Source organism: Podarcis cretensis (genome assembly GCF_951804945.1).
Source record: "Podarcis cretensis genome assembly, chromosome: 2".
NCBI lineage: Eukaryota > Metazoa > Chordata > Lepidosauria > Squamata > Lacertidae > Podarcis > Podarcis cretensis.
Genome location: NC_137171.1, coordinates 85,695,426 through 85,719,484, shown reverse-complemented (window position 1 = coordinate 85,719,484; position 24,059 = coordinate 85,695,426). Strand labels below are relative to the sequence as shown.

Here is a 24,059-nt window from a genome sequence, read left to right as displayed (position 1 = left end):
AGTGAGGGCAGCACAGTGCAAATGCAACAGTGGGAATGCTGAATTGGCTTTGTCCTCATCATCCCAGTATGCAACAGTGATGTGGGCAACTGGAGGTTGGGGAGAATTGATGCTCTATCCTATAACCAAACTATACGTATGCATTCTAAGCCCCAGGCTCACTTCCATTTCATTGTGTATCACCCTACAGACACAATCCAGAGGAAGTTAAGCATGCTTTTAAGTGCTACTGAAACCAGTGTAATGAAACCCACCAAATCAGGTCTACCTATCAGAGACACTGTGCCAGATGAATGTTACTGCAACAGGGATTTATTTCTGCCCTCATTTAATAGTTGCTAAAACTTATTAACAGTGAAAAGATCTGTATTAAAATGTGTTACAATATAAAATCTGGCATTGTTGGTAGAGCTACAGACATTGCATGTTGAATTCTGACCCAGGTTATTGCTCAGTGCCCAAAAACTGGAGTGTGTGTGTGTAAACAAAGTGAGTTTTCACACAGGAAATTGAAACTGTTAGGTCTGTATTGTGAAACCTACATTGGGTGGAATGTTATCAAATTTAAAACTGACTGCCCTTCATCTTCTGTCTTGCGTTTCCATCCTTCACTTCTGACAAAAATAGAGAAGCAGCTCAAGGGCACTTTTTGGCATTACAAATGAAAATGGCCTTAAATCTAAATTCTCAAGTTAACTGTTATGGCAATTCTTTCTACCACCTCCCTCTTCCCAATCAAGCTGCACTGTCTTTATACCTTTGAATACCATCAGAAAAAAAGCACTGATAACATTGAATGGGAAGTGGATCTTCTGACCCACCTGGTCCAAACTGCAGCAGCAGCCTGTGCATTCAAAAAGCTACTCCCCAAACTCAAAAGATTCTTTGGAACATCTGCTTATAGCATAAGGAACTTTTGTCTGTGTGGGCAAATTCCAGGGCAGCTTGTGTGCTCAGGAGATATGCTTTTGTGCCTAATGCTTGCTGCAAGAGAAAAAATTCCCATGGCTTCTCTTCCAATACTGTCACAAACACCCAAGCCCCATCATGACGACTCCAGAAACTCATAGCTTAGGTATGATCCTTTCACCACACTGCCCTATGAAGCAACATCATCTAGAGACCAGTGCTCTTCAACTGGTGTGTGTCAGGACCCCCTAGCGTCACAGCCTGATCCAAAGTGGATCCCAATAATGGCACTACCAGCATGCAAATATACAGTAAAAGATTAAGAAACAGGTCCCCAAATGCACATTTGGGTTCAAAGTGGGTCCCAGATCTGAAAAAGTCAGAGACCTAAAGTAGAGAGAGAGCAAAAACTTGCTTTCACAAAAAGGGGGTATTTTTTATTATTATTCTTAGCAGTATTCACCTTGAAGGAATATGAGGGAAGCATACACTTTTTTTTACAGACAATATATAAACATGTTGTACATAATTAACAATAACTTAGTTCACTAAACCAAAAATTAAGCCAAAATTAAAAAATAAAACAGAAAATACTGCCAAATCTTTATGCTGATACAAGTACAAAATAATTTAAATCCTGACTGCGGTTCTTATACGCTGCAGTGACTGACAATATATTGCACTTTGTCGACTGTGTGGACCCTGCCCAGCAAGCACTCCTGCTGCACAATCTCCATTCACCAAAGCGGGGCTTGTTGAGGGCTCACCCCACAGAGACAAAGGAAGATTGTGGAGCAGCAGCAGCAGCACTGGGTGGCTATTCTCCCCCAATGTCATGAAGCCGCTCATGCTCTCACCCAGCCACTCCCACCCCTAAAGAATTTGAATTGAGTTACAAATCGTGTATAACTGTACCATTTTTTTTAAAGCCCCCCGCCTCCCTTAAATATAAAAGGTAGTTTAATTTCCCAGTTTGTCAATTGAAGATGCCATTTCTCCCAGACAGAATTTCTCTTCCACTTGTTTTGGCGATTATTTCTATTTCTTCACAAAGTGCAGCTATATATGCCCACACCAACCAGAAAAGGGAGGAAAGCAACTTTTCACTTTGGATGCTTGGTCCTTCGTTCTTTATAAAACAGCTGAATTATATATTGGGGGGGGGGGGCAGGAAAGAGAAACCAAAACCAACGTACACCTTTGTTTTTTTGTTTTAAGCAGACTTTTGCAGTTAAGATACAATTGGCTTGATTAAAAAAAAAACCATTAAAAAAACAAACAAGAAAAAGCTCGTCACAGAATTAAGCTTATGCGGTTTACATTATCAAACCCCTTTGCTCACAGGGGCTTTTTTCTCATCAGAAATATAGCTAAATATGTACATCATATGTTATACTGGACCTTGTGATCATGAAAGTCATCAGATCATAACAATTAGGAGAAAACACTTCACACTGGCAAGAGCTTTATTTTTCGGTTGTTTACGTACAATATGGTTTCAGAATGGGATATAACTTTTTTTTCTGTTTCTCAACATTTGTGATTTTCCTTACAAAAAACAAACATATATGTCGTATAGAAAACGGCCAGGATACCCGTCTATGCTCCCCAGTAGCAGATCACTTTCCCATCACTCAGTAGCTGTTGCTATGTCTACTGGACGAATCTGAAAACAGGTCTCTCTCTCTCTCCCACCACTCTCCCTTATAGACCATCACCTATTTTCCGCCCTTCACCAGTTTCACAGCTAGGAAAGGAGCTGTGTGACATGCATGCCTACAGATGGCAAACTCCACCTCTGGACACATTATTTAAAACATCTAGTAGGAAATTAGCTACCATAACATTTCTTAGTATCTTGGGCAAGGTCTGCTAATCAAACAGACAAAACAAAAGCATCATGGCAGATCCTTAATATGGTTTTCTTTCCCTTGCTCTGAATTAAGGGTTGCGTGTTAGATCCAGGGGCACAGACCACTAAAGCAAGGGCTACAGCTCCAGGGTTTTATGTGTCAAAGGTTCAGCATCTGGCATCACCATCTCAGAAAAGAAACACTCTTGCCTGAGACCTGGGAGACCACCTGCCATACCTCCAATCTCAGCAGACTGTACTGAGAAGGATACAAGGAGGGTCTGAATCCGTGTTAGGGCGGCTCACTATACCAAACTGTCTGTGCTGCAGCACAAACAGGGCAGCCCCCCCCCTCCCATCCTCAAGGTGGGGCTAGAAAAGATGGCAGAGTTGTTGCCATCGGTCTCTGTAGGTAATACTGAGCTAGACTGACCAATCATCTGACTTCCTAGGTTCATATGAAACAAGAACTCTACACAAAACCATCAGAGCGACTGGAGACTGAACAAGAGCAATGCATAAAGGTGGTGCGTCAATGAGGGACGTTTTTAGGTTCTGGGGGCTCCTAGTGCCAGGAGTTAGTAGGGCTTTTTGGTGCAAAGGGCATGTCTTTGTGCAGACGGGGGAACAGGGAAAGAAGGCACAGATAACAGGAGTGATAGAAACAGCGTGGCAGCTCTGCACCGACCGGGAGGTTGAGAGTGGATAGGGCACAGAGGTTGTGGAGTTAGATCGCAGATTGCCTGCAGGCACAGATGTGCCCACAGAAGTCTCCCTTGGCACCCATGGGGTCCCCTCCTACCGCTGATGTCAGACAACGAAAGAAGCATTCTATTGTGGTCAATAGAATGGATTGCAATGTATGCTTGGCTGTGGTGTGTGTGTGTTGTGCCCATTTTCTGAATGTGCTCATGGGTTCCCCCAAAAAGTTGGCAATCCCCAAGCTAGGCGGATGGAGCAAATCATGGAACTTAGTGGACTGGTGTGCTCTATCTAAAACAACACAATCCATGACTGGAGGAGATGCAGTTCAGACCTGCTGTTGGGAAGGAGCAAGAGAGAAGGGCAGCCTGGGATGCGAGTATACCTGTTATCACTTTCTACAACCAACTAGATGCTCAGAGAGGTATGATGGGGAAGAAATGCCGATTTTGTGCATTTTAGCCCTCCGGCCAATGCAGGACTGTTGGGTATGGAAAAACCTTTTAGCCATTTGTCCAGTGTATCTTGGTCTTCTTGTAGGATGCCATGCTTTTTTAAAAAAGACCTTCACATTGACAAAAATGAATACAGAAATTATGTCAAAATAATCTGCACCTTGAGGCTGTTGGAACCTAGGTCAGCGCCAAATGTCTCCCTCTTTCATGTACACAGCCCCTTCCTAGTAGATTTTTTAAAAGTCTAATAGCGATGAAGAGAATCAAGAGTGGCCATTAAAGCAATAAGAAGATTTAAAAAAAAATTTTTTTTACCTGGGTGGACGTTTCTTTAAACAAAATAAAAAAATAAAATAAGATCCACAAGAACATGCAAGAGTTTTGAAGCTCTTTCTGGAACACAAGAGCAAAATAAATAATGATTTTTTTTTCCTGTATCTGATTTCTTTTCTTAAAAAGTAGATTTTTTTTTTTTATAAAGTTGTCCATTTTTCCTCCCCTGAACACAAAGTCTGTGATAGAAATCCAGCATGGGCGGCTACCACTGAGCTTCCTCTTGCCTTGGGAGGATGCTAATCTCTTTACAATATTCACAGTAATTAACAAAGAGAAAGGAAAGCTGGCTCCAACTTCTTCGACTGCTTCAGCCACCTTTTCTTTCTGCTGGGACCAGAAGGTATCATTTCAGACAGGTGAGTTCCTCTTTCTCCATTTACCTGAGGGGGCAAAGTGCATAACAGGCACCATTAAGCATTTCTGCAGAAGACCCATCACTGCAAAGTTTTAGTCTAGCGCTAGGAGTCGAACCACACTGGAATGAGATCCCCTTTCGTTCCTCTTCCTTCCCTACATTCTCTCCTCTGGGCAGATTTTTTTCCTCGCTGTCATCTTATAGGCAAAGCCCAGTGTTTTCAAGTTCTCTGTTAGGATCTTCAGATTCTATCCCATGGCTGTGACCATGCTGGATGGATGTGGATGTCCAAATGAGATGCTGGAAGATGGGTGAATGGGGGTAGGCGTTGGCAGGATATGTCCAGAGTGGCTGAAAGGTGGCAAATGCCCCATCGGTGTCATGTGACTGGCAAGGGCAGCAGCACTGAACGGAGAAGATTTCTCCTGCATGCACTTGGAAAGTTCCTCAAAGCATTCAGAGCCTTTCTTGCTCTTCTTCGACTTGTTAGACATTTTCCTATTTCTGGTCTGAATTCCTTCCTTCTTCATAGTCAAAGGCCTGTTCACCTGCAAGAAATGAGAAAATCAGGCTCATGCAAGCAAAATGACCTTCTTGTGTACAAAAATAAAAATATTTAAACAGCCCCTGAGAGTTTCCTGGACAGAAATCATTTTCAGGCCAAAAAACAAAACGAAAAGCCTACATCTCCTCCTTCCTCCCCGCAGATTTTGTTTATAAAATTTGATTTGTTTAATGAAACCACACTGGAAAACTTCAGACATGAAAAAGCAAGTTGGACCAAATACTGGCAGTTTCCACCCCTCCTTTCCTTAGCCTTAGCCCTTAACCTTCATTCATTTCCTAATTTAAAAAAGAAAGAAAAAAAGATTTCCTTTAAAAAAAAAAGAGGGAGGGGGGAGGCACACACACAGCACCAGATTCTAAAGCTGGAGTGTTTCAATTTTTAAAAAGAAGAAAGTTTGCACTATTTCTGTGTTCAGATATATAAAATTTGGAACCGATCAGAGCATTCTACAATTTCTTTCATGCAGTGCCAAACTTATATAAAGATACCCCGATTGAATTAAACTTTACATGAATCCATTTGAAATGTCCTCTGAATTTCTGGGAAAGGCAGAGAACCATGCAGTGTTTGGGTTATAACCAAAAGTTCTTAACCCTATTTTGCTTAAATCACCCGTGTGCTTTAGAAGCCAAGCTAATACATTGTAATGTCACTGAATTCCACATCACTATGCCAACAAAGAATGGCCGTGACTTCCCAGGGGAACCCTAAAAAGCTTTTCTCTTTAAATAAAAAATTAAAAGGACTCCCTGCAGTGAATACACAGGGGCTGGTGGACGCCATGCAGTTGAGGCATCAATCGCAGCTAAGCAAGCAAAAGGGCGACACATGGCAGGCAAATACTCACATTGTGCAATTTATAGTACAGTCCACAGGCATTGCACACTGGGTCCCCATTCGCATTACGTCGCCATAAGGTGGTGGTGGTTGTTTGGCAGTTGGCACAACAAGTTCCTGCTCTCCTAGCTGCTGACTAATTAAAGGGGGGGGGGGGAGAATATGTTGAACAATCTGTTCTTTCAATGGTTCACGTGCAATATAATTTAATTTTTAAGAAGCAAGCATTTTAATGAAATAAATGAGGACACACACACACAGCAGGGGGGGGGGACCCCTTTCCATGTTCCACCCCCACCCCCATTTGTTCTGGGATTTAAATGATCTATTTTGAAAATGTAAACCTGGACCTAATGCTAATGGGTGGTACATTACTCTATCAAATGTATTTGGTAGCTAACCTGGGATATTATGATGCCTGTAGGTGTTTGGTCCCATAGCTCAAAAATTGGGGGGGGGGGAATGTATGTGCATTAGTGCACCAGTCTAGTAGTTCCTTGCCCACCTGCTTGGCCTCTCATTCTTCTGTGCCAGAGAACTAAATGGAAAATTCCAACTGTGCAAGAGCTTAATGTGTGCATCAAAAATGCACCTGGAGCTCTGGGCTGTATGAACTGTGTGGGAAAACTGCATGTGAATTGTCATGTTATCCATGTATATACAGTCGTATCTCAGAAGTCAAACAGAATCTGTTCTGGAAGTCTGTTCGATTTCCAAAACGTTCAAAAACCAAAGCAGCCAATCGGAATCAGTGGAAGCCCTGTCAGACATTCGGCTTCTAAAAGAACATTCGAAAACCAGAACACTCACTTCCGGGTTTCGATCGCTCGGGAGCCGAGATACAACTGTAAAGCAAGAGAGGAGCAGGAGAACGGACTGAACATCACCCCAAACCCGTAACTTGCTGTGTTCCACTACTTTAAGCAACTTTCTTCTAGGCTGTTTCACTTCCGTCACCTGAGCCAAAACTGGGAGAAAGTGTCTTAAAACAGAAGAGCACCGAAAGGGAAGGTCGGAAGCGGGGGAGAGAAGGTTTGCACCTTTCCATGTGAAGCCTTTGCCCACACATTCTTGCACGCAGTGCTTTTTTCCAAAAAAATTGGTGCCGGTACTCACTGTGAAGTTGTTACAGTAAGTGTCACACTTTTTAACAACAAAAAGAGATGCCAGCACTAAGCACCCCCTGAAAAAAAGCACTGATTGCCCAGATGCTTTACTCACAGTGTCTAATTTGACCCAACCTCCCATGCTAGTTCTACTCAGTAGACCCATTAAAGCTTACATATATAACTAACTTTGGTTCATTAACTTTATCTACTCTGAGAAGAACTTATTTGGCTATAGCCCATTACCCATATACAGAACTTTGTGGAACAGTAAAAAAAAATAAAAAATTCCCTGTTCTCATTATCTCAAACTCCTTGCTTTTAAAAGAATATTTATTGCCATTTTGTATGACACATTGTATAGCACCACCAATGTTTCCCTCAAACTCTTTTAATGAATGCACCCATCCCTCATGAAGTATGAAGTATATTCAGCAGTTATCCACATTTCTGATCATCCAGGTCACTTGAATAAAATGAGTTTGTACCGTTCTCTTGTCTGTGTATTAAATGCAGCAGGAGTGCATTTAGTTCTAACCACGACAAAAACTATACATTTGATTCTAATTTGTAACCTGATGGTTTGGTGTATTTAGGCAGCTAGTTAATTCAAACTCAATGCTTTGCTTAACACTCGGACCCTAAACAACTGGGCTGATTAATCTGCCTTTGACATGGCAGTAACATGAAGATGTGCAATACTGCACTGGCACCCAATATATATGACCACATCTATACACTTCTGAAGATGTTTGAATTTGCATTGTAATATGCAAAATTAAACTAGTCCTTCTGACTTGCTAAGCACTAAACATACTAAACTTCAGCCTTGCTACAGAGTCTGAGATGAGCTCTAGGGCTACCAGACTGAACTGAAAAGCTCCTGTGGATTGTGTTTAGTGTTTACTGTTGTTTTATAATGTTGCTTGTGCCCCCAAGGAGTGGGGAGGGAGAGAGGGAGCTCCTCAACATGAAAGCAACCTAAGTAAGATTTACATTCAGGGGGGAAAAACTCTTTCCCCCCTAGATTGGCACTTGGCTGAGTGACCCATAACCCTGAAAACAATGGGGTCATTTCAGAAAATTTTAGGAGTGGGGGGAGGAAATGCACACTCTCTTTTAGGAAAGAATCCTTCATACAAAGGGTTCAAAGGTATTCTGCTCCAGGAAATATGTTCAGTACACTATGTTTGGCACAGCCTAATGAGTGTGTCAGGGAAATATATACAAATATGTAAAAAGCATGGATGAGCTGATCCTCAAAAGCTCCATGAACAATATTGCACCATCCAAGCAAATGAAATGTGTACTACGACAGCGCCTTATGGCTCAACCTGTGACACTGATTCAATTTCTACAAGCCCAGTTTCTGAAGCTGACACAAAATGTGCACCTCACTATGGCAGAATATAGGACAGACCTTTACTCTGGATCCAGTTTAGACCAAAAAAATGTGCCTATCTACATAGGGTGCTACCACTGCTCTTATTCCATCTGATTTCAGCTGCAATGCTGGGAATGTCTTATGTATGAGGACAAACTATCCAACCATCTTGACTGTGCACAACGGTCACCGATTCTCCCAAGCCTTTCAGTGTACAGTGGTACCTCGGTTTAAGAACAGCCCTGTTTACAAACTATTCGGTATACGAACTCTGCAAAACTGGATGTAGCGTTCCAGTTAGCAAACTTTACCTCTTTCTACGAATGGAAGCCGAACATTGAAAGGGCACTGGTGGTGGGAGGCCTCATTAGGGAAAGCGCACATCGGTTTAAGAATGGCTTCAGTTTAAGAACGAACTTCCGGAACGGATTAAGTTTGTAAACCAAGGTACCAATGTATACTAAAAAGCTCATGACTGTGTTTAGCAATTTTCACAATTTCATCATGAGTCTCACAACTAAGCATGTTTGTCTTTAATAGCCAGCTCTCAGGAGTAGAGAAATGAGAGAGAAAAGCATACATTTATTTTTACAACTGCTGCTATTGCTACGTCTGGCACCAAGAACGTGTTAGGAGCTGCAGAAAAAAATATATCTGAATCATAAAGTTACAAAATGAATGGAAGGAAAGCACGTTCAGAAACAAAGCAATATTATAAAAGGACTATTGAAAAAAAAATCATTATAACTGGAGTTGACCATACCATGAGACAAAATTAAGAGGCTAATTCAGGTGGTAGAAATTGGTTGCCCTGAAGTGCAGCAGAGGCACATCTGCTCCCTGGATCATAATCCTCCAAGTTCTTTTCTACAAGACCAATTGAAATGAATGGGAACTATGTGAAAAAGTGTGGTAGTGGAATCGGAGAATGCGTGCCATTGGAGTTTTTTTGTGTAAGGCATGAAAATGTAATGTGCCAACTGCGATTACACTATTCTGTTCACCAAAGTTGTTTTCAGAAGCTCCTTATAAGAGACAGCCTTCTGTTACACCAGGCTGTTTTTCAGTTAGCCCAGTAGTGTCCATTCTGACTGGTAATAGCTCCCCAGGGTCAAAGCAAGTCTTCCACATCCTATACCACCTAATCCAAACAATGTACTAAACCAGGGTTTCCCAAACTTGGGTCTCCCGCTGTTGTTGGACTACAACTCCCATCATCCCTAGCAAGGAGGACCCAGGGATGATGGGAATTATAGTCCAAAAAGAACTGGAGCCCCAAGTTTGGGAAATCCTGTAATAAACTAACCTGTTACTTGCCAGAAAGTGAATTACTACCATTGCTTCTGCAGGAAAAGCACATACATACTCTGCCACTGGGCTAAGGCCCCCCTCCCGACTTATTCCAAGTTTACTGAGTCCCATTCAAAGAACTAGGAGTGCAAAAGAAGGCCAAGAAACTGCCCCTGTTTCTCAGAGTGATGAAGGCTGGTGAGTAGAAGCTTCTCACAGCTGTGATCAGTACAAGTAGGACCAGAGCTGGGGAAAGGGGATGCCTGGGGCATAGCTTAGGTGTTCCCATCCCCCACTGAGGCCCCAGCACTTCTGGATGATAAGATGGGGTGAGGGAATAGTGGCAAAGCCTCTCAAACCGAGTCCTGCGCTTTCCTGTGTTCCTACTCTGTCTATTAGCTCATCTATGTCATGAAGGGCTTCACTCAAAAGCCCATCACAGCACTAATCTGCTATTGGCCTATGAGCACTGAGAGACCCCCCCCTCCCCAAAAAAACACAACAACACCCTTAAATAGAGCTAGATGTTCAGGCTGAATGATTGAAGCTAGCCTTCCCCGCCCCATCATGCTTTCATTGCAGCCGAGCAATGTTTAGATCCCTATCACTGGATCAAGATTATTTCTTATCTCTTATACGGCTACAGCTTTCTGGCACAGTTTATAAACATTTTCATCTTTTATCCAGACTTCCAAATTTTGCAATGCTTTTTGGAGGTCTCAGTGGGTAAAAAAAAGGTGGTGCAGTATTTTAAAATTAATATCATTGTTATTGGACAACAGTGGTGATTTTTCAATACCGATTGTTTATAGTATTTGAAAAGTTCTTAGAGTTTGGGTTGTCCTGGCTCACTCCTTGATCTAACAAATAAAAAATATATAGTAACACAAACTCCAGAAACTTGCAGTAAGTTAAGGACTTGCAGTCTCCCACCAAACATTTGAAAGCAGAGAGCTATGTTTGCATATTTGAGATAGTTTATTGATACTAGACTCTGCTGCTTAACTCTATGGCCTGTCCCATTTAGTCTGGCATGGAGTTTAGCCTGCGAGAGACGATAATGTTACACTGTTGTCTTAACATTTTTCTAGACGTGTCACTCACTTCAGAAGGAAAGCAAGCCTATTAAGAAGCTCGACCTGTTGAAATTCTGACTCACAGCCGACCCCCACTGTAGCCCATCCTAGCTTTAGATTACTAAAGCCGCTCCTTCAGTCTCCTCCTAGTTCTTGCTGAGGCAAAAAACGCCCCCCCCCAAATGATGAGGGAGAGTTTTAGGACCTCCACCCAACCCCACAAACCACATTGCTCCAAAAAAGAAAAATATTTATTATTCTTAGCATATTTTTTTTACAAGCATTTGTAGAGTGGAGCACATTCGCAATTTCAAAACAGACAGCCTGACTGGCATGGCTTGTCTATAGAAACTCTTTAAAGCTTTTAGAGTCAGGAAACAGATACACAAAGTTTCCTTATCTTCAGAGTACAGATATCCGGATAGGAAACTACTACCAGGAGCCTAGAATTTTTTCTTTTTAATCACTCAAATGAAAATACACAGTATAGGTGACTCCATGGAAAAATAATCAGTTCTTTTAAAAAGGCAATTATAGAATTGCCCAAAGAGATAGAGAGAGAGAAGAGAGAGCTAATGTTAGTTTTACCATGGAATCTCTGAGTATAAAAATTACTTTATCAAAATAATTACTGAGCAGATAGCAACAACTTTGACGCATCTGATTTCCCAATCTCTCTTTTTTTTCCTTTACACTTTGTGCTTTGGATCTCTTTTTGGACTTTTGGGCTGGAAGGGCATACATGACTAACACTTTCAGTTCCAGCCTACTTCTGAACTGTCCAAGAGGTCAAATGAATTAAAGCTGTCCTTTCTGGATAAAAGGGACAGAATGCAGCCACAGGAACAAACAGGCAGGCACAATTGGTTACACACCTTTCAACAGCCAGAGCTTTAGAGAAAATACAGACAGACCAGGAGAAGGTGAGCTGGTGGTTTCACACTGGCTAGTGTCTTTGAGCTACAAATCTCACCTCTGCAGCGAACTCAACTCTGTAGCCTTAGGCAACCCACCCTCTTTCGGCCTCAGTCCTTACCCCTGCACAATGGAAATAATAGCACTAACCTACCTTACAGGATCGATTTAAGAGCTACAATAAAACAATGAATGGGGGAGGGGGAGAGAAGCCAGTCAAATACTAAATGTGTGATGTATATCCACAAACAAAATTGCTATTGTTCTGTAACTTGGCATGCAAAGTTCTGCGGGCAAGACTCCCTGCAAAAAAGAAAGTATGTCTCTAAGCGACACCGTGACCGCTGAGTGACATGGGTCTCATGTGCAGTGCAATATCTAGATCCCATACAGGCTCTGAAGCACACAGAGATGGGTCATGTTGCCCTCTCGTCACCATACACGCATGTGTGTGTGTGTGTGTGTGTGTGTGGTCCCATTAAATAATTTTAGCCTCAAAGCTGGTAGAGAGAAATAGACACCTACCAGTCTCCGTTTAGGTTTAATGAGAGGTCGGTTTTGACCGTTCATTTTGTGGTAGAGCCCACAGGCGTTACACAGGTAATGCCCAGTACCGTCTCTTCTCCAGAGAGGGGTGGCAGTAGCTCCACAGTTGACACACTCTCTGCCTTCTAAATGGAAACACGAAGAAACCGGATTTCTTTCTTTAAAAACAAATTCACAAAAGCTTTTTGCATTGTCCTTTTAGGCAGATTCCAGAAATCAAAACAGCACATTATTCAAAACAGAGGGGAGGAAAACAAGAGAGAGACATGAATGGCAACATCTACAGTGCATGCAATAAAGGTCTAAATCCAGGAGAGTTGCACAAATTTCAAGCATCAATTTCGTACACAGCGATCAGAAAGCAATTATATTTTGTAGAACTTGCACTGGTATCAATGTGGCAGAAAATGTCCTGCTTTGCTTCTCCAGTCTAATGCAGCTCTATGGCCACAGCATATTTGGGACTGTTCTTTCTTCCCCTCACTCCCCCCCCCCAAAAAAAAACTCCCAAGAAAAGCAAAGTAGGAACATCAACAATTGTATGGATTGCATTGCCGAGTTAGCATAGTTATCTAAACAGAATGGCAACTCTCCCACCATCAGCAGATCCAAACTGTTTTTCCTGTGAATACTACTGTCTCTGGAATTAAGCAGAGTTTGAAAGTGGACAAAGATCTGAAATAGTTCAATAAGGGTTTTCAATATAAGGGAGGGAAAACAGCTTGAAATGTATTCTTTGAATGAGTATACATTTAACTTTTTGAGCCTGCAGTTTACAATTTCATAAGGAAGTTCTGATTGATTGAGTATGCTCTTTGTTGCTGGCTTGTTCATATCATACGTAAATATTCACTGGCTATATGTTTAAGGACTGACCTAACTTGAAAGATTCTGATATGTGCATACTTGTTCCTCTAAAAAAAATAATAAAAAGGAGGGGGGAGGACATCTACTAAAAGTTCATTTGTCTGTGAAAAAGTCTAGTTAATAGAGGAAATTCTTTTAGCACAGTTTATGCAAATCATACAGTATTTAATGCAGAGGAAATACACTTTGGCCAGTAACTCGAGCAGGCTGAGTTCTGCTGCATCTATGTCTCCTTTAATCTATGGAGTGGGTGGTTTTTAAACAGTACAGGCTGGAGTGAAAAATGAGGGAACTCTGTGAAGCTGAGTTCCTCGCTTTTGTCCCTCCTTGGGCAGGAAGCTGCAGGAGTCGCCTTGTCGTGAGTCTTGGTTTTTCTACAAAAACATTAAATGGTCACGAACTCTCCCCACTTCCATCTACAGGACAGGGTCTCCATTACAACACTTAGGAAAACTCACATCTAATAAAAAGCCTTGTGCTGAGAGAGGAGGGGAGGAGGGGCTGAGACCTAATTTTCCAAGGTGACTGTTTTATCTAGTTTGGAGCACTTTAGAAAAGTAACAGTGGTGTGGGATATTTTTAAAATTGCATTCTGTTTCTATGTACTGGAGACAGTAATCTATCTCGGGTCCTGGGGAAAATGTGAATTCTCTCGCTCTTGAAAGGGAGCAATTTGAAGTGGAGATCCTGAAGCAGTAAAAACATGTGATATTTGGGTTGCAATGCTCATAAAAGAGATCATGTTTCTGAATTACTAGCCACTTTGAAAAGAGATGTGTGTATAGACATATATATCCTGTTTTATTTTTATTTTTGGCCACATTAAACTCCATATGTATTTACTATGCCCTGGTAAGGTTTGAAAGCAAAAAATATAAATGAAGCAATATGAACATAAATTATTAGCTTTTGTATCCATGAGAATATTATTCATTAAACAGTACGCTTTTAAAGAAAGAGAGGTTAAGAGAGTCTCTTTGGCTTAAAGATTTTATATGTGATGACAGATGGGATTTTTTTTTAAGTTGCTTGTTTTAACAAACAGGGATGAGCTGGAGTTAACATGATAAGTGGCACTTATTTCCCTCCCCCAGTTTTATTGAATTCATTTAAATTAGTATTTACAAGGTACCTTGGTAGCCAGCATTGGTATGTAAACTATATTTGAACTTTTGCTCCTTGTATGATCTGAAGGAAATCAGGCCCTCTGGAAGTTTTAAGAAAATGGCCTTGTAAATTTCAAGCCTGAACAGCTAGTTCTTTGCAAAATGTACTGCTTAATAAAGATGAACTTTTATCACAAGTTAACAAAGGCAACTTAGTGGAGATCCCGCGAAAAGAGGTAAGGGAATACAGGATCTTGCCAGACATTTCCAGTGAATACAGCTGGCCTAGGCCTTTATATTGCTGCATTAAGAGATTTTCCAATATAAACCCTTATTTGCATAATTCAGATCTGCCAGTTTTGTGGGGGTTTTTTAACGGATTACTGCATCCCTTGGGCCCAGCGGTGACCGAATGCTGCAGAGACCAGCGGCAGGAACTTGAAGGGAGAGACAGCTTGCCTACAACCAATTAGCAATAACAAACTAAACTTTTGAAAGCTAGAGATGCCCCTGCTGTTCCAAGCTGCTCCCCCATCCTCATAAAATGTATGAGTAAGTTCAATTTGGTTACACTTTCTCACTAAAACTGAGCAAGGGGAATCCATTCAGGTCGAAGCAGGGCATTTAAAAACATGTCCTATGAAACACAGAATCACTTAATCCAGATTATTTACCTACACCTTAACCCATTTAGCCACTCTTTTTGCACAAGATCAAGGTGCTTAAAGAGTTTTAAAATAAAAAACAATTGTTCCAGTTTTCAGTATATGTTAATACACCAACAGCAATTCTAATCTGCCTTGCTTATTGCAATTACAAAACCAAAGGAGCAGTAAATTTAGACTGAATTAATAAACTGGATGTGAATGTAAGTGGCCCAGAACTTCCAGCATCCATTCAACTTTTTTTTTTTTTTGTAAATGCTACTATTTAAATTTAAATAGTTAGTTCAATGTGAGTGGTTTGGTCTTTGCAATTTGTACTGAGAAAACCACCCCGCAAAATACACAAAAGCCTTATTTTTAAGCACTTATTTTCATTTTTTTGTTCTATCCACTATACCAAAATCTCTGAACTCTTATCTGGTGGATGACATGAATTGCCTCAATCCCGAGCATTGAATTTCAGAGAGGAGGTCACAAAGGATACATGCCTCAAGTCACCTCCGAATGCTTTGGCCGCATTTTAAATATATATAGTTATTGCTATTAGTTGTTAATTAGCAGCGGCCAGGGTAGCAGTTTCCAGTTCTTATCTCGGAATAAGGCCAGGAGCATTATAAATCCTCTTTTGAGAATATACACAAGACAAAGTTGAGCAAACACTCATACGGGCTGCCTCCTCTTCCACCCCCATCCATGCACATGCAGCCCACCGACCCATTTTCCCTTCCTAAAGGGGTGCATTATTTATTCTTATCATTATCATTATTCTGTGAGAAGAGGGTGGGGCGGACAAGGGGCTTACCTGAGCAGGACCGGGCTTTGCTCCTCTGCTTGGGGGTGAAGCTGGAGGCGGGCCCCCCGAGGAAGCTCCCCGGGTGGAAGAGGCTGCCGCCGTAGTCGTGGGCGGCGGGCACGTAGGAAGGATAGGTGGGGATGGGGTGGTGCGTGGAGGGCTGCGCGCCCATGGAGGCGGCGAGGCTGCTGCGCAGCGGGCTGGCGCTCTCCATCTTCATGCCGTCGGCCAGGGACACCTGGTACTTGAGCGGCTCCTTGTCGTCTTGCCGGCCGGCCGAGGCCGAGGCGGGCGAGGCGGCGCTGCTGCCGGCGTTGGGGTCCGGGGAGACTTCCTTGGGCGGCGTGGGCGGGAAGCCGAAGAGGTGCGAGCCAGAGTGCGAGGCCGGCGTGAGCGACGAAGCGGAGGCCGCGCTCGACGCCGAGCTGCCGCCGCCGGGGTACACCGAGATGGCGCCGGGCGGCGCGCCGGCCGCCGAAGGGTGCAAGGGCCCCTTGGTGAAAGGGTTCACCGTCCACGGGTTGTGATGGTGCGCCGCCGACAGAGCCGCTTTGCTGCTGTCCAGCCAGGGCAGGCCGGGGCTGTGGAGCAAGTGAGGCCGGCACATTTGGCTCCCGGTGAGGCGGGCTGCGGGCAGGGAAAGGGCGGCAGTCAGTCAGACGGTCAGGGGAGGCCTAAGGGCGCTTTTCTCTCCCGGCCACCCAGCTTGCCGACCCCCGCACCCCGCTGCGCCTTGGCGGGGCCTTGTGTGCAAGGCTTGTGTTCAAGCCCTTTGGCCTTGCCCCTACTCGAGCCACAAAATGGAGTCAGCCTTGCCCGCGCCCGGAATCTACGCCCTGCACATTAGTATACCAGCCGCTCCAAGCAGCCATGATTCAACTCCCATTCCAAGGGAAACGCGCGTTTGACTCCCAGAGGAGGGTCAAAAGCTCGTTAAAGGAGCGCAAACGAGGCCGCCTTGAGCACTGCCATACTGTATAACCTACCCAAAATAAAATAAAAACTTGCAGGATCAACAGTGAGCAGCAGGAAAAAGGACACTTGGGGCTTCTTTTGGAAATCATTGGGGATTCAGGAGTAAAGTGCCCGCATGCTGGATACCGTGCTTTGGAACAGGGGTTTTTTTGGGGGGGGTTGGGAATCCAGATAGGAAGGTAACCCACAGCTCCTCCACTCTTTGCTCAGGTCAAATGAATTTTGGCAACCGCCAGGCAGGCGATCTTCCCTCCTGCAATCGAGGAGCTGAACTACTTCGGGCATGGAAGCAAAGCCCCACCGTTAAAAGTACACGAGGAGAGGGCAGGGTGTGTCTGTGTGTGTGTCAAGGAGTTGGGCCTTTCCTAGTCTTAAAAGCAACACGCACACCTCTCAACAGAGCTCTGTTAAGCAGAACGAGTTGTATTTGGTGGTGGTGGTGGTGGTTTTGGAAGGATTTTTTTCTCCCAGTGACTGCAATGCTTTTTAAAGTTTTCTCCACACACATGAAAAAGGTGCGCGTCATCTCATCTTTCCCCGACCCCGCCTTTATATGCATGCTGATCCAAAAGTATTTCAAATAGGATTAGATTTCATATCCGGGAAATGGCCCGGTCTTGTGCCTGCGAAGTACAGTACTGTATATCTGTAGTTAACAAGCCCCTTCCCCCTCTCCTAACGCGAAGACGCCGCTTCCCTTTCCTATTCCCCCTTAAAAAAAAAAAAAAAAGGGCACGCCAACCTTTTTCTAGGATTAAACCCAACCCGATCGCCCTCATCTACTATTGCTCCTTTGCCAGAAACCTCCCAGTCTCATCTCCATGAAGATCAGCAGGAGCCCGAGGCAGAAACGGAAAGCAAGAAGAGTTGGGAGGCCGGGGGTGGAGGGAGGAAGGAGCAAGGGGGGGGGATTTACCGTGCGCCTGGCTGTAGGAAACTCTGGCTCTGGCATGGGCCGAGTTGGCATAGTACGGGTTGCCTTGGGAGTCCAGATGATTGAAGAAGACATCCACTTCGTCCGGAGGTAGGAGCTGCGCTGGTTCCATATAGTTATGAGCCAGTCCCGGGTGATGGCTCTCCGGGTGCTGCCCGTTCAGTACGGCGTGATGGGCCATCCAGCGCGGCTGGTCCGTGGCTACCTCCATTCCTGTGGGCTTCTCCCCCACTCCCCCCCTAAAACCCTCCCTCCAACCCAAAACCGTTTTGGTTTAGAGTTGGTTTTGGTTCTGAAACGGTAGAGAGCTAGGTTGATCTCGGAAGGCAGACAAAGGTAACCGTGTGTCCCTCTTTTAAACAGGGAAGTTGCGGAGAGAGGCTCCTGCCACACACCTGGGATCACCACCTGTAAGGAAGGAAGGAACGGTTAGTACCTTACGTGCCTTTTGAAGATGTGCTCCAAAGAGTACGCGTTAGATTCCGGCAGACACAGTCCTGTAAAAATTGTCCTCTGAATCACGGGATGGAGGTGGGGGGAGGGAAGAGAGGAGAGCGAAGGAGGGTCCTTATTTTGACCATCACAGTCTGTAGCCGCCGCCCCCCTCCCGGTTCAAAAATATTCATTCTTCCACACCGTCCCCAGGCTAACATCAAAACATTTGTTTTTAATGTTCCGCTGTACAAAAAAAAAAAGTATCTACTTTTCTACAGTTGTCAATAAGCGACGAACTGTAAGAAAAGGGGAAAAGTAGAGAGCCCTTTGCTCTGCGTTTGTTTGTAGTTCAAACTGAGATAAAAGAAAAGAAAACTCGGAGTGATGAGTGCTTTAAAAACAAAAAAAACAGCGATTCGAACGCGTTTTCTGCGAAATAAGCGCAGTCTCCTTTTCCTCCCCCCGCCCACCCTCTCGGCTCCACTAACAAACATACTTACAGAGAGAAATTCCAAGCAGACTGAATCTAACTCCAAATGTTTGAAAAGTTTCTTTATGAGGCTGTAAAGGGGGAGGAGGGGAGATGATTGTTTGGAGGATGGAAATGCAGAAAAGAGTGAGCGAGGGAGAGGCGAAGGAGAGCGGAGAGAGAGAGAGAGAGAGAGAGAGAGAGAGAGAGAGAGAGAGAGAGAGAGAGAGGAGGCTTGGATAGAAGCTCTTACTCAGATGGCAAGCTCCACTTATTCTGGCCTTTTTTGTAACATCCCCAAAGCATCCTATGTCAGCTCTGGCGCCAGCTGGACTCAGTTCAGTAGACATGAACTAGGGGCGACGCGCAGGCTAAGAACCAGCCAATCAGCAGCCAGGCGCTCAGCCGAGCCTTGCGATTGGCCCCGGGAAATCCACATTCCCCTCATTTACTCCAAACAGCTAAAAAGCGCTGAACCCGCCAAAGACTCCCTCCCCCCCCCCACGCGCCATTCCACTCCTTCATTGCTTTTTAGACTTTTGCTGCCCCCCACCTCTCCCATAACTTCTCGGTTCGCCCCATTCCAGCTTTCCCATTATTAAGCAAGCTCCTTATCTTTCAGAGATCGCGCTTTCTTCTTGTTGCAAAGTGTATACTTTACTCAGCGTAAAGCATCCTCCTTACCTAGGATTTGGGAATCTGCACGGCACTAAATAACATAGGGAGAAGGGGGGGGGGGGAGAGAGAAGTACTTAAAAGCAGAGTAGGCAGGGATGTGGGGTCACGAAATATGCTCAGCTTTAGGAAACCCACACCCTGTTTCTCAAGGCCCAGAGTCCGGTTCCCCATCATTTTAAAACAAGGGCAACAATTGCCTGCATTTGTTTTGTTTTGTTCAAGCTGATTCAGTTGTAATTAGAGTAGTGTTAGGTGGGCTGGATCCCAGGCACATGCAGAGTAAACCAGAAGTACGTCAAATAAAACTGAAGTGGCTGTTAATGTACCAGCGAATTCGAATCCAAACGTATTTAAAACCGGCAATGATTTTATTTCTAACTACATGCCTTATTTCTTTCCGCTGCAGTTCAGTGTTTTGGTTCTATTATTACATAATTGTCATTTCACCATAACTGCAGTGCTCAGTCCATTCACTTCACAGTAGATCAGCCCCCTAAGCTGATTTAACTTCTTAGCAGTAAGTGCATTCAGGATCGTAGTCGATGTGGCGTTTTTCTCAGGCAGCTTGTTTTGTTCACCATTTAATAAATGAACAAAACCAATACCCAACTTGCTTTTTTTTAATTAAAAAAAAAAAAACAGAAATACGTTTCCCAAGTCACACTTTTAACATCAGTTTAAAATCTTCGTTTAAAATAGTAAATAATTTTAGTAGAAGTGAATTAATTATATTAATACTCAACAGGTATGGCAATTTGGAAATAATTCTGGGTAGAAGTATAATTTAGTGATAATATAGCTGCCAGATCATTACAATAGCCTCCTACCGCTCTGGATTTTCTTAAATCTGATATTTAGGTTAAAGCAAGAATACAAAAGCACTGGTTTTGCATGGAAGTCATGAGTCTTCCTAGGTAACCGCCTGAAAAATCCCGCCCAAACCAAGGCCATATTTAGAACCCTTGGTGTCCAATATAACTATTGGACATTTACAATTCTTTTCATTCCTTATGGGGCATTGAAACGATGTAACAGGACCAGCTCTCAATCATGTTCAAAATACTGATATGCTTTTAACTCTCTGAATGTAAACCACGACTATGCTACTGCTTGGGCTTTCAAAAACTTTTTAATAAACCGCTTTCTGTTAGTTTGAAGCCCCCGAAGCTTTCGAGCCTGCTGCCTGAAACAGCTCCTGCCACAGGCGAGGTGGGTGGCTGGAGAGAACTTAGCCGCTTGCTCAGCAACTCTCACTCCCCTTTTAAAACCCAGCAAAAAATAAAAATTGAAAAGGAAAATTATCCAATCACCCCCAGAAAACATTGATGGCAGACTGAAAGAACGCCCCCCTCACAAGCAAAAACATTTCTAAAAGGAAAGAAACCATCCAAATCAAGCCCACGATTTAGAAGACAAACTATTCAGTGGGTACATTCTTCCGTCCACCATTCCGCATTAATAAAAACAGCAGCAACATTTCAAGGGACTTTGCTTTTGCACACGAGTTCTACGAGCGCTAGCTGCCTTCCCTTTCCTCAGATTAAGTGCGTTGTTGTTGCTGCCCATCGCCAGCATGACTAACCTTAAGAGTTTTAATATTCGCAATTTTTGCTAAAGACGCTGCTGCTCTTGTGGCTCGTTTCTTCCCGGCTCCGGATCAGAACTCTAAATCTTTCTTTCAAATCCAGCACACAGAGGAGCTTAATAAAACCTCTCCTCTCCCCTGCCACTACTGTATATTAAATGTTGCCTTTTCTGCGGCGGTTTAATTGGGGACGAAGTGTGGGGTTGTTCCTGGATCCTGGATCCTTGCTAGCAGCGAAGGGAGCAAGGGCGCCCGACTGCCCAGGAGAGCCTCCCTCGGATCATTTACTCGAGATCGGATTCCGCCTCCCTCCGTGCCTCGTTGTAACGAGGGTGAAAACTGTGAATTCTTCGCCCTTAACTCGTTTCTCTCGACTCCTTCCTTGAGCGAGCTGCGTGTCTCTAGTTTCTAGAAAACTCTCAATGCCATGGACGGCGTCTAGATAAGAGAGATATTCTTGCGGGTTACTCTCCTCGGAGCAGCCTTTTGTGCGGTAAAAGTTTTGATCTCCCTAAATCTGTTTTCGAGAGTAAGGCTATTTTCATAATAAGTTAGATTTTTTAAAAAATGCTTACTTTATAGATACTACCCCCTTTCCCTCTGCCACCCTGCTTTTGAAGAGATATTTCCCCACCCCTCGCTCCCCAGCTTGTTTTAAATTGATGGACAGGTAAATGCCCCGTTGTTGCGGTGACACGCGCGCACGCCTTAAGCATCGGTTCACTTGTGTCATTTGAGGCAGGCACCTGTGTCTCTGATCTGGGAGAGATACACACAACACACCAGAGAATGACCTGGCTGGTTGGAGGAAAACAAGCCAGCCCACTGCAATTGCCATAACTAGCCAAGCCTGGTGAAGGAATAAATGGAGGCGTTAGATTAGAAACACACTCACCAACTTTGTCTCCTCGAGTTCGCTACTCCAGCAGGAGCCCGCCCCAGACCCCTCTTGCTGCTCTTGCAAGTAAAGAAGGAGGTTTATAGACAAGTGACGTCTCTCCAAATATTTGATCTGCGGGCGGGGGTGCAGATGACGGCATCGAAGATAGGGTGGGAACACCACACACTCACTCTCTCTTTGGGGTGTCCATGAATGCAGTCCCGACTCTCCCCCTACCCCGCTTCAGTTTGCTGCAGCGTGCCTACTCGGAAGTAAGCCCTCCCGACTCTGCTGCGCGCATTCTCGGCCTGCATTTCCTCCCAGAGCCTGAAGCCGAAGCGACCACGGACTGTAGTTGCCGCCTGTGATTTCTGGCTCTTCGTTGCGCATTGCACAATCAGGCCAGGATCGCCGTCGGATTTAACCGACCAGATAAAGGAAGTTCTGAAAGCCAAGCTCGCCCCCTTCCCTCAGCCCTCTGGAGCCCCCCCCTCCATACTATATTGCTGCCCTGTGTGATCCTTTCCCCGACACCCCCCCCCCCAGGTATGGATCGGGCGCACGCGTCCAGATACAAACTAGAGCGGCCAGGAGAGACGGTGACTGCGGTTGCAGGGCAGGCAAGCGTCGCGTCTTAAACTTTCCTAAACTCCTGGCCAACCGCTGCGTCGAGGGCCAGGCTTGCTAAACAGCCACCCTTCCTGCCCTTTTGCTCAACACCCAAGCGGTCTGCTTTCGCTCTGGTGGATTCTCGCATTGTTATGCTGTCCTTCGACCTTCTTCCTTATTCGTTCCTCTTCACAGCCGCCCAGGACTACCAAGGCACCTGCATGGATGCTAAGAGACCTCACCGATCCTCAACCCCTGACCCAGACCCAGCCCTTTCTGCAGAATGAGGGTGGGGGTGGGGAAGGATGGGAGACACGCTCCCGTAATTTAGCCATCAATTCTCTTCCTATTTGGACGGAAGGTACAGCAGCCTGTCCAGCCTGCATCAGCTCAGGAACAGCAGAGGCGTCATTTTCCTTCTCAGTTTTAAGGCGCAGTTAATGAGAAACTTTTCTACAAAGTCAAGGCACTTTCATCTCTGGGTCTTTAATAACGCGCACGCACACAAACGCGCAGGCTGACAATGGAACCCGCGAAAGGGCATCCCGCCTCTTCTTTCCAGTCTCCTCAAACGATTATTCACCTCTAATGTCACTTTTTTTGAGGGGTGGAGGTTGGGCATGGGGGGAAAGAAGTATTTCTCAAAGACACCCAAAGACATTTCATTTATTTTTCTCTTTAGGCCCTTGCGTACTTTTTACCTTAGTCACGTAATACAGGACAGCCCCCTTGGATGGATACATTTAGGACAAATTTGGTCCTAAATCCCCCTCAGATTCTTAGGTGAGAGAGGTTAGTGTCCACAATCTTAAAGCACGTTAACGCAGAGCCCACTATGTTATCCTAGGTTCACGGGATCGCAGTCTTGGTCGTAAAAAGGAAACATTATAAACCCTTCTCGAAACGCCGTTTTGTTACCACCACCACCCGCCCCAAACGCTGCTGAATCTATCTTATAGTATTCGGAAGGGATGGAAATAAAAGCAAACCCCTCTGACTAATGTTCCCCGTCAACAAAGCAAGGCTGGTTTATTTCAAACGCCCAGAAGATCTTCCTTCCTTTGACACCCTGAGCTGTTCAGCTGTCACTGGGCATTAGCCCCTCTTGGAAACGACAAGCCCCCAAGGTAGAGTTGGGGGAAGAAACTCCCCCTTTTCCAAAAGGGGCTCTGTGTCCCTGCAGAGCGTTAGAGAAGCCGGCGGGAGAATGGAGCCAGCTACAAGCCCTTGCTAAGGACACCACCAAGGCTGAAGGAGCCTCTCCAGGTGTTCAGCAGCATGGGCTCTTCCGCCTCTGGTGGGGAGCGTCTCTTCCTCCAGGTGGACCCTTGCCTTTCAAGCCCCTGTTCTAAGGCTATAGGAACAAGTCAACAGGACTTTTCATTCATGGCGTTAATTCAGTCATCACATTTTGAAGGTTCCGTCTCCAGCTACCTGCACCTTAGGAAAACTTTAGCCAAGAAGAACTTAAGATTTGGGAGTTTTCCTGGTTGTGAGGGTAGGGTGGCTGTTTGTTTGTTTAATTAACTAAGGTAATGGAACCAGATGCCCCTGTTCTCCCCTTCCACAAGGTATAATACTGTCTCCAGTATGTATATATACACAAACAGAGAGAGAGATTTAAAAATAAAAATAAAATCATGCCATTTAATGGAAGAATGGATGCAATCAACCAAATGTGAGTCAGAGGGAAGGAAAGACTTTCTTTCCAGTTCCAAAAGTGAAATTTACT

General features: G+C 44.4%; 1 protein-coding gene and 1 long non-coding RNA gene across 7 annotated transcripts in view; one reads left to right on the top strand and one right to left on the bottom strand.

Annotated features, from left to right (window-relative positions):
- Nucleotides 1–1,324: 1,324 nt before the first annotated feature.
- On the bottom strand, nt 1,325–17,882 carry GATA2 (GATA binding protein 2; the record flags this gene model as incomplete). 2 transcript variants are annotated; one of them, XM_079967022.1, is made up of 5 exons in its annotated part: nt 1,325–5,157; nt 6,025–6,150; nt 12,311–12,489; nt 15,772–16,389; nt 17,654–17,882. In XM_079967022.1, the coding sequence occupies 5 exons, from the start codon at nt 17,880–17,882 to the stop codon at nt 4,858–4,860; spliced, it is 1,452 nt and encodes a 483-aa protein (XP_079823148.1). In that variant the 3' UTR covers nt 1,325–4,857. The 2 variants fall into 2 exon arrangements, with proteins under 2 accessions (XP_079823148.1, XP_079823149.1); XM_079967023.1 differs by having other exon boundaries at nt 12,311–12,456.
- LOC307210854 overlaps nt 15,914–24,059 on the top strand; it is a 28,986-nt gene continuing 20,840 nt past the window's right edge. For 2 of the 5 annotated variants that reach the window (XR_013836168.1, XR_013836172.1), the window contains exon 1: nt 17,983–18,099. This is a non-coding gene — a long non-coding RNA (uncharacterized lncRNA). Of the gene's footprint in view, nt 16,004–16,239; nt 16,380–17,642; nt 17,762–17,982; nt 18,100–24,059 lie in introns of those variants that run through there. The other 3 variants (XR_013836169.1, XR_013836170.1, XR_013836171.1) reach the window with 3 other exon arrangements.